We start from the raw sequence: 8,885 nt of genomic DNA, 5'->3' as shown, positions 1-8,885 counted from the left end.
CCACAGCTGACAAATCAGAAACACATGCGCAAGGACCAGCTTCTCCTTGTGATATTGCCTCTTAAATAAATAAATAAATAAATAAATGATATAGATAGATGATAGATAGATGATATAGTGCAATGTCTGGATAGAGCAGGGAGGGAAACTGCAAAAGGACTACCTATTGGGTAGAGCAAGTTATCTCTTACTTGGAAAACATGTTTCACTTACCTAATTGCTTCTGTTTCTTCCCTTTAAAAAAACACTTTTCACTTCTTAGTACAAGAATAAAATTTGTAATTTTAGATAGACATGACAGTGTGCAAACATGCTTGGACTAAGCAGATTTTTAATGTGATAAATATAAGAAGTCTCATTGCTAGATACATCTTTTTTTGAAAACAACAAAACACTATTTTTTAGGAGAGCCTTAACAGCTCAGTCAGGTTCACTCCAACTGTGCATTAAGCCTTGTACTCTAATGTGTCTTGAACTGAATAAAACTGTATTCGTGATGCAAGGTAAAAGTTTAGTGAATCAGGACCTCCAAATCTTCAGGTGTGCACATGCATGCATTTCAGACAGAAACAAGAAGATTCTAGAATTCTATTATTTTAAAAACAGTTTTTATTCCGTATACTTAGAAATGTGTAATTTTTAATAACGGCAAAGAAAGAAAAAAATCAGCCACACCTGAATAGCTAAATAACTGATTAACAGAATGCAGTGGAATATTATCTAAACAGAGATAGTGCTGATGTGCCATAATAAATTGTCTATTAGTAAAAAAATACATTTCAGGGCACATAGTACAGCATCCTTATCACAAATTACAGTAGGGATACTTTTATTCTCCAAGAATGTAATCAAACTATAGACTTCTGAGTTAGTCTTTAAATGCAGCACTTAAAAAGGTAATAACTTTGTGCATTTTCTTTTTTTAAAAAGTCCTTGTTTTCACGTACTGTAGAAATGCTGCTTTATTGCTGCAAGATGTCAAAGTTCAAGGCTCAAAAGGTATGAGAATACAAAGATATTAAGAAACGTTTGTTTTGTATTTTTATATATATTTATATATATAAAAAAGGTAAAGCTTATAAAAGTTAATTTACAAACCAAGAACAAAAGTGGTCTGCACGAGTTATATACAAGCAATCTATAACATCTATAAATTTTCAAAATGCATAGCAGAAAACATACCATCATGTTCTTCAGGTTTCCCCTCTGGTTGATCCACACAAAAACAAGTGTGCCTAGTTCTCTCCCTCTCTCTTTCTCTAAACCAGCAAGTTCACAAAATGAATTAATTATTCAACCCCTCTCAATATGTATTAATCTAAGTAAGCACAGAAGCCATACAAACTTAGTAGTACGGAGAACTACGATGACAGCTAAGACTAGTAAAAACATGAGGGTAAGGCTGCTGGTTAACGTGTCTGTTGTAGATGTGGTTAATTTACAGATCCACAGAGGCAAATGAACCATAGTCATACCACATGCGCTCTTTCCCATAACAAAAGGGAAAAAAAAAGTGTGTTTCATGTACAATCAAAGTAGACGTGCATGTAACTCTCCCTTCTCAACAGAGGGGGGGATTTTCTATATTGTGCTGGCCAATTTTTTAATTTCCACTTTGTGGGCAAAATGCATTAAAAAAGTACTTGTTTTGTAAAAAAGAAAAAGTCTTTGCATATTCTGAACACACATATTAAAGTGTTTTGTTTATATAAAAAAGAGAGAGAGGGGGAAAAAGCTTTAGAAAGAAAAAAGACCTAATTCAGTAGTGGAACGCTAACTAAATGCCATCTGAAAATAATAATGATTTGCATTGCTTCAGTGGTAGTTCAGTGAGTTTTAAGCTATGATGCCTTTGAAGTGTCCAGTTAAGGAAAGCCAGAGGGAACCCATAAGAACCTTGCCTTGGTCTCTGGCTGATCTGCCCTGCTCCTTAATAGCATAAACCCTGACCATGGTTCAGGAACGTGCTCATTATCCATTGTTAGTCAAAGCAAAGATTGCTTAACACTAAGATAACTCTTAATACTTGAAAAAAGATTGGTTCAGTTTCTAGGCAAGGTGTTTTTGTTTTGCTTTGCTTTTAAAATCTTGGTTTGGTCTGCTAACGTAAGGGTTAGAAGTGATCTATCAGAACCGAAACACAATTTGCTCCAACAAGATAGTTTGGATCCCCGGGAAGAGACTTGTTCTGCCAGGTTTTGGGATCACCTGTGGGAGGAAAACAATGTGGTAGTTTAGTATCCATCATCAAAATGTGGAGCATCTTGGATAACAATACCTCTAAAGCTAACCAGAATATGTTTTGATGTATAGATCGCCTCGCGTTTTATACAGGAACCCACACTTTTAATTTAGCTGCTCTAAACGTTTTCTTAATTGAACATCTCCAAGGAATTATGCCCATGGTAGATGGCCATTAATGTAAGTTCCTGTTCTGAACTCACCCTGCAGACCCACATAGTATGATTTTTCTCTCTCCTGGTAGCCAGAAAGAGCTTTGTTAAGGCATAGAGGCTGAGAATCTAACAATTAGATTGATTCATAAACACAATGGTGAAAGGAGGATTTTGGATGGCTATCAAACCCTGAGACTTCCATGTCACAAACTATGGGATTCAAGGGCAACCGGGCTACATGAACCAAGTCCACCATGTGAATACTCTTGAAGAATACCCAAAGCACCGGTTTTGGACTTCAGCACCTGCAGGGGAAGCTTTTGGACAACCTAGCTACACCTTAAATTTCATCATAGGGCAAACACAAAAAACCCCAAACAACTGTCATGGGGGGCGGGGAGAAACTGTCTCAAGTCCACTGTGAAGCAGGCTAGCTACAGGCAATAGCTCAGCCTTCCCCAAACAGGTGCCCTCCATATAGGCTTTAGGCCACAACTCCCATCACCCCTGGTCACTGGGCCAGGCTGGCTGGGGAGGATGGGGGCTGGAGTCCAACAACATCTGGAGGGTCACAGGTTCCTCCTCCTGGCTTCCTGTCCTTTTAAGGCTGCCTGTGCAGTCTTCAACATATGTGACTTAGGGGTTGCAAGTACAGCACTAATTTAAAAAGCGAACTTCTCTTGCGGGGGGGGGGCAGAGGAGGTAAGGTTTATTGCAAATCTGAGGTGGGTAAAGGAGGCATCTTATGGGCCACGTTGAACTGTACACTCCAAGTCTACGCCTGCAGTCCTTGTGTGTGTTTACATGAAAGTAGACCCCACTGAACGAAGCAGGATCTACTTCTGGGCAAAGAGAAACAGGATACATGAAGTTACCATTCCACTTATATAAACTAGAATCCTGAGAAAATTAATTCAACTTTTCCTTAATTATCACATCATTCCATGTGGAGGTATTATTGATCACCTGTAGTTCAATACAATCGCTGTGTGAAATTTTGTGGGTGGAGACTGCTTTTTTAATCAATATATGCGCATCAAGACACACTCTCACAGTGAAGCTCTTGCGATCTTTTGGTATTAAACAAGGCTAGATATTAATACTCCAGATCACATATATAAGCTATGAGACCTACAGAAGACAAATAAGTCCCACAGTCCCCATGGAAACGAACATGATGCACACAATGACCAATGTGCTGGAAGGAAGACAACACCTGATGTGGAGCCTAGAGAAGTATGATTCGCTGAGAATTTGTTGGCATACTCAGTGACCTGGTTTGCATTTTAAGTTATGCCAGCCAGTGGAGTTGTCCCAGTTAACACAGTGGCATTTCATTAATACAAAAATAAAAATTCAGTCCTTTTAAATATAAACAACACACTTCAAGTGGAATGTCTTTGGGAGAAACTGTTATGTGTAAGCTAGATTTAAAACTGTCAGTAAAGAAGACCTTTTCTTTGTTGTAATACAGAAATATGGTCCAACCTTCCCCCCTGCCCTTCAGGTGATGCTGAGCTCTGCTGGCTGGCTTGGGCTGATGCGAGTTGTAGACTGAATCACTTGGAGGGCACCGGGTTGGGGAAGGCTGGTATAGCCTGACAGGTGGTAAACTATATTCACGTAATTTGTTTACTACATACAGTGAAACCATAGTCTGAAAATGCAAAAGCCAAAATTTTGTGCCGACGACTTGGAAAAATGTGAGGCTAGTTTGTGGCAGTGTTACAGTAAGGCTCAACCTAAAACAGCTAAATATACTAAGTACTCAGGAATTAACTTTTTGTGCTCTGGCCCATTTAAATTGGGAGTTAGCTGCCCCCTCTACTCCATGAAATGAGATGAAACAAGGTAACATATTTTAGCATAATGTGCCAGTACGTTTGATTTTTTTTTTGTAAAAAATGTGTTGCAGAAGAGGTTAGTATGTATAATCAAATGTTCTTTTCAAAGGACAGAAAATGGAAAACATGTTAGGAAAAGCTTAAGAGAAAGAAAGAGCGAGAAAGAGATCCCATAACCAATTAAGTTTTTTTGTTTTGTTTTTAGAAAAAGAGAGAAAACAAGTATTTATTTAAGACACAGTATGGCTTACACATCAGAAGACAGAGTTGGCCAATTGTGAAGTTTGTCTCAAGGAGCAAGATTACTGATATAACACCACATTTAACTATGTTAGCTGCAAGGGATGTATAGCTCCGATACAGACAGAAAGAGGTGACCCCCTAAACACACACACACACCTGCTGAATGAGCACACACAAATAAGACTCTAACTCGGAAAGGAAGAAGATCTTTAGCACAATAGCAGAGGTTACTTGGAAGAACCAACATATTCCCCTCTTTCTTTTCATTTCAAGTAAATTCATGATAAGGTTCATCTGTTACAAAATAATGACTGAAAAGCACGGTTTGAAGGAATTATATGGATTATAAATGGCAAAACTTTGGATCCTTATTACTTGAAACTGTCCATTTTTAGCACTTTCTGCTTTTGCTTACACAGTTAAACAGCTGCATGCAACACATGCATAGCATACCAGCAATAGTCAACCGGCCAAGATTTCTCTAGGTAACTGGATCCCCGCCCCCCATCAGAGAAGCGTCTGATGTCCTAACCTTTCTTTTTTTTTTTGGCGCATTGACACAGTGGCATTGAAAAGGATAGATACATCAGTGACAAATATGAATACATTTTTAAATACTGTACACATAAGTACATTGCTTTTATATACCATATACAGATATGTATACATTTAAGGGTGTCAAAGAGGTTATTTGTTATGTGGCTGAGAACGCCCCCCCCTTAAGACATTTTTTGTCTAATATGCAGAAGACACTCATTTTTCACTCAAGGCTGTGACTTTGCAGCCACTTCACGAAATTTTATCTTTGTCACTAGGCTTTAAAACCAGCCATGCTTCCCCCGCCCTTCAGTGAAGGGGGCAGCTGTCATAGCTATGGGAAAAGGGGCAGTGCAGGGATACATCCGTGTGTCTCAACCATAGGGTGGGGTGGGGGGAAACAGAGGACCACCTCTCCATAACATTTCAGAATTTAGAAGAGAGCACAAATTTGTGTGGAGAGCCCAAATGTGTTGGCACTGAGCTTGCATGGGCTTCTTCTGCCAAGAGAGGCTTCCGTCCCTTGGAAAGGTCAAATTTATACATAAGCAGCTGTTGCATTCGGAAGCTTATCCAAAATATTAATGCTTCAAGTTCAGTATACTGGGACTGCTACAGCATTCTATGGTCAATAAAGGAAAAAAGATGTGAATATGTGGTTACAAAGCCCAATCAGAATTCCTTAGGCAATTTACCCAAAAAATAAAGGAAAGTGTGACTTTCTCATCTTAAGAGTGTTTTGCAGCAGTATTAGTCCTTGAGAGAGATAGAAAGGAGGACAGGAAGAGATAGAAAGACAGGAAGAGTGTGAGAGATAGGAAACAAGGTAGATAATTGTACTACTGAATGGACCAATGACAATAGTATAGTATTAATATTATCTACCTTGCCATTCTGGTTTATCAATCATGATTTTCTGCAATGATTTTGCATCATGAGTTAAGTGTGAGAAAGACACTTGTAATGAAAATGAAATGGAGAGCTGACACAAATACAGTGATTTAGTAATATCTTTATATTACACAGTGTCACCTTCAGTCAGGCGAGTTTTAAATTATACGATAGCACCCAAAAGCCCCAAAAGGACAGAGGGAGGACAGCATACCCGACGAGGAGTCGGAGGATTTTAGAGCAAAAGACCAACCATCAGGGGTCATAGACGCACAATGTGGCAAGCGCAGCTCCACAGGCTTCAGGAATTTTAGTCCATGGGGCCCACACATGACCAAAGGGCTGAGCAGCGTTTCACCTGTGGTAAACAGACAAAAAGGACAAGTTTTGCAAGAGATAACTATTCTTGTACTTAATGCTATCTGCACCAGAGGTGTGAACTGTGGCCCTCCAGATACTCTTGGGATCACCTCCTGGCCTCCCTGAGTGGCCATGACAGGTGGAGCTGGTGAGTCACCCAGCAGCCCCTGAAGCTTCAAGGGAAGATTGCTTGAGAAGATAGCATAACGGCAGACTGTAAAGGATGGCAACCTTTCTACGAGGGCAACTCTTTGTTGAAGTAAGCTCAAAGAGGTGATCAGGGAAACTCCAGGCCCACTTGCACACTTCTAAGTCATGCAGTAACCCCACAACTTGCATGCACTGAACTTGTGCACATTTAGCTTTATGCACTTGGCAAACAGACAAACAAAGGGGGCAGAAAGGGGGCGGGCAGCTGGGAAAAAAGACTTTGTCAATCCTACCTGCCATTCAACCCAATGTGTTTTGATTAGACACAATTTGGGCTGTAGGCATAATCCCTGGAAAGTAACCTCTGCATAAGTTGCAGGGTTATGGTACTGCAACATATCTAGGAGGCAAGTTCCCCCGTCCCTCGCCCAGCCCCCTGCAGTGCAGGAATCACAGCTAAAGCCTCCCCAGGAAACCTCTGTGTAAAAACCCCAATGAAGGAGAGCCCATCATCTTCCAAGTTAGTTGTTTTGCCTGCTAAGTTGGAAGTCAAGCTGTTTGACATTTTCTGAGTTTTCTGAGAGGATCTTCCACTACTAGCAAAAAAGGAAAAGGCAAAGCCCTGTCTCCACTCTGAAATGTTCCTTCTGAGTCCTCACTCCCACCACCAGAGAAAGCAGAAGGGGGGGGGTGTCTTCCCATGGGGTTTCCAGCTGTCCTCCTGGATCCTGAGAAAGAACTACTTTCAATTTTCCCTTCCTCCTCTTAAAAACCCAACAGCTTGGCAGAATCTTTTTTTGCATGGGTAACGTGGAACTGAAAAAGGCACTGAAGAAGATGTGAATATTATGAAGGCGCTCACCTTTCTCTTTGTCTAAAGGAGGGAGGATACTGTTATCTCGGCAGACCTTGAAATAGATCTCTTGCTCTATCCCCTCTGGAATGGCTCCTTGTGGTATAATAATGCTAACGCCAGTCTCTATGGAGCTGAGCACGCCACCATTGCTGTTAAAAACTCCTCTTGCTGTGGCTACTACAGTGTGTCCATCCTCTTCATCGTCATCTTCCAAAGCAGAAGGACTAAAATCAAACATAGAGAATTATTTCTGCTGTCACGAAGGAGAGAGGTGATACAGTGGTGCCTCGCAAGATGAAATTAATCCGTTCCACGAGTCTCTTCGTCTTGCGGTTTTTTCGTCTTGCGAAGCACGGCTATTAGCGGCTTTAAGAAAAAGGAAACAAACTCGCAAGACGTTTCGTCTTGCGAAGCAAGCCCATAGGGAAATTCGTCTTGCGGAACGACTCAAAAAACGGAAAACTCTTTTGTCTTGCGCGTTTTTCGTCTTGCGAGGCATTCGTCTTGCGAGGTACCACTGTATTGCATTTGTAACTTCAGGGCTAGAGGAAACAATGGTGCTTCTTTTGAGCCTGCCCTGCCAGCCATCTCCCTTTCTTCCAACCAGCTCATTCTAAGAGCAGCCATTATTAGGACGCATGAACCAGCTCCACCCTATCCTCCTCCTCCATGAGGAAATGACTTTATTGATCAGCTGGTTAGAGCAAGCACAGGAACAAGCAGAAGAGTTTAGAATCATACTATGCAATATACTACAAATGCTGGGGATTTTTTTATTATTTAAATTTGTAAACTATAACTGGGGGGGGGAGAAGGGCAGAATTTGCATGCAAAAACAAAAAAGCACTAAAATAATATGCAACATTAAATCCAGCTGGAGAAGACAAAAGAATTGCAATATTTTCCATGTAAGTAGGCGAAGTAGTTCTCATTGAAACTTGCCAAATGAAAGAATGAAGAGTTAACATCCTTGTTTCCCTTGCTTGTCAATCACTAGGAATCCAAGAAAATATAAATAGCCTATGTCTGCCTAAATGTACTTTCAGACAATCCACACCTTGAAAAAACAGGAGGGACCACATGGCCATAGGATTCTTCCTTTTTAAATAAAATTAAATCATGCCGCACTGCAAAAAAATGGTATGTACGTCATCTAGCTACTTCCTCCAGGATCTCAAGTAGTGGATCTTTTGCAGGTCTGCTGCTTGAAAAGATTTCAAATACAGATGCTGGGTGTGGGTATGTCTTATTTATTTATATGTATGTTTAATAAAATGTATATACCACTTGATTGTAAGGGGGGGGGGGAACACCTCAAAGCAGTTTTCAAAAAGAATGAAACAATAAGATAATCAAAACCCAGCTGCTTAAAAGATTAAAAAAATGAAATCAACCATAAGCTAAAAAGAGACTGAAACACATGTCAGCATCCCACATATCTGGGCAGGCTTGCCTAGAGAAAAATGGTTTCAGCAGCTGCCCAAAAGAATACAATGCAGTCGCCCGCCTGAGGTCAGTAGGCAGGGAGTTCCGCAGTGTGGGTGCTGCCACACTCCAAGACTGATTTCTTAGAAATGTGGAACAAGTATTATGTGGCAACTGCAGGAG

At 40.5% G+C, this 8,885-nt stretch overlaps 1 protein-coding gene across 11 annotated transcripts in view; it reads right to left on the bottom strand.

The window, feature by feature from the left end:
* Positions 1–314: 314 nt before the first annotated feature.
* TJP1 (tight junction protein 1) overlaps positions 315–8,885 on the bottom strand; it is a 354,744-nt gene continuing 346,173 nt past the window's right edge. For 7 of the 11 annotated variants that reach the window (XM_082198001.1, XM_082198006.1, XM_082198007.1 and 4 more), the window contains 3 exons: positions 7,284–7,501; positions 6,126–6,269; positions 315–2,208 (listed from right to left, as the gene is read on the bottom strand). In XM_082198001.1, the coding sequence (XP_082054127.1) occupies positions 2,114–2,208; positions 6,126–6,269; positions 7,284–7,501 (457 nt within the window). In that variant the 3' untranslated portion in view covers positions 315–2,113. The remainder of the gene's footprint in view (positions 2,209–6,125; positions 6,270–7,283; positions 7,502–8,885) is intronic. The other 4 variants (XM_082198005.1, XM_082198003.1, XM_082198002.1 and 1 more) reach the window with 2 other exon arrangements.

This window comes from Podarcis vaucheri (genome assembly GCF_965113315.1).
Source record: "Podarcis vaucheri genome assembly, chromosome: 14".
In the NCBI taxonomy this organism is placed as follows: domain Eukaryota; kingdom Metazoa; phylum Chordata; class Lepidosauria; order Squamata; family Lacertidae; genus Podarcis; species Podarcis vaucheri.
Note: the sequence above shows the minus strand (reverse complement) of the source record. Positions and strands in the feature narration are given on the sequence as shown.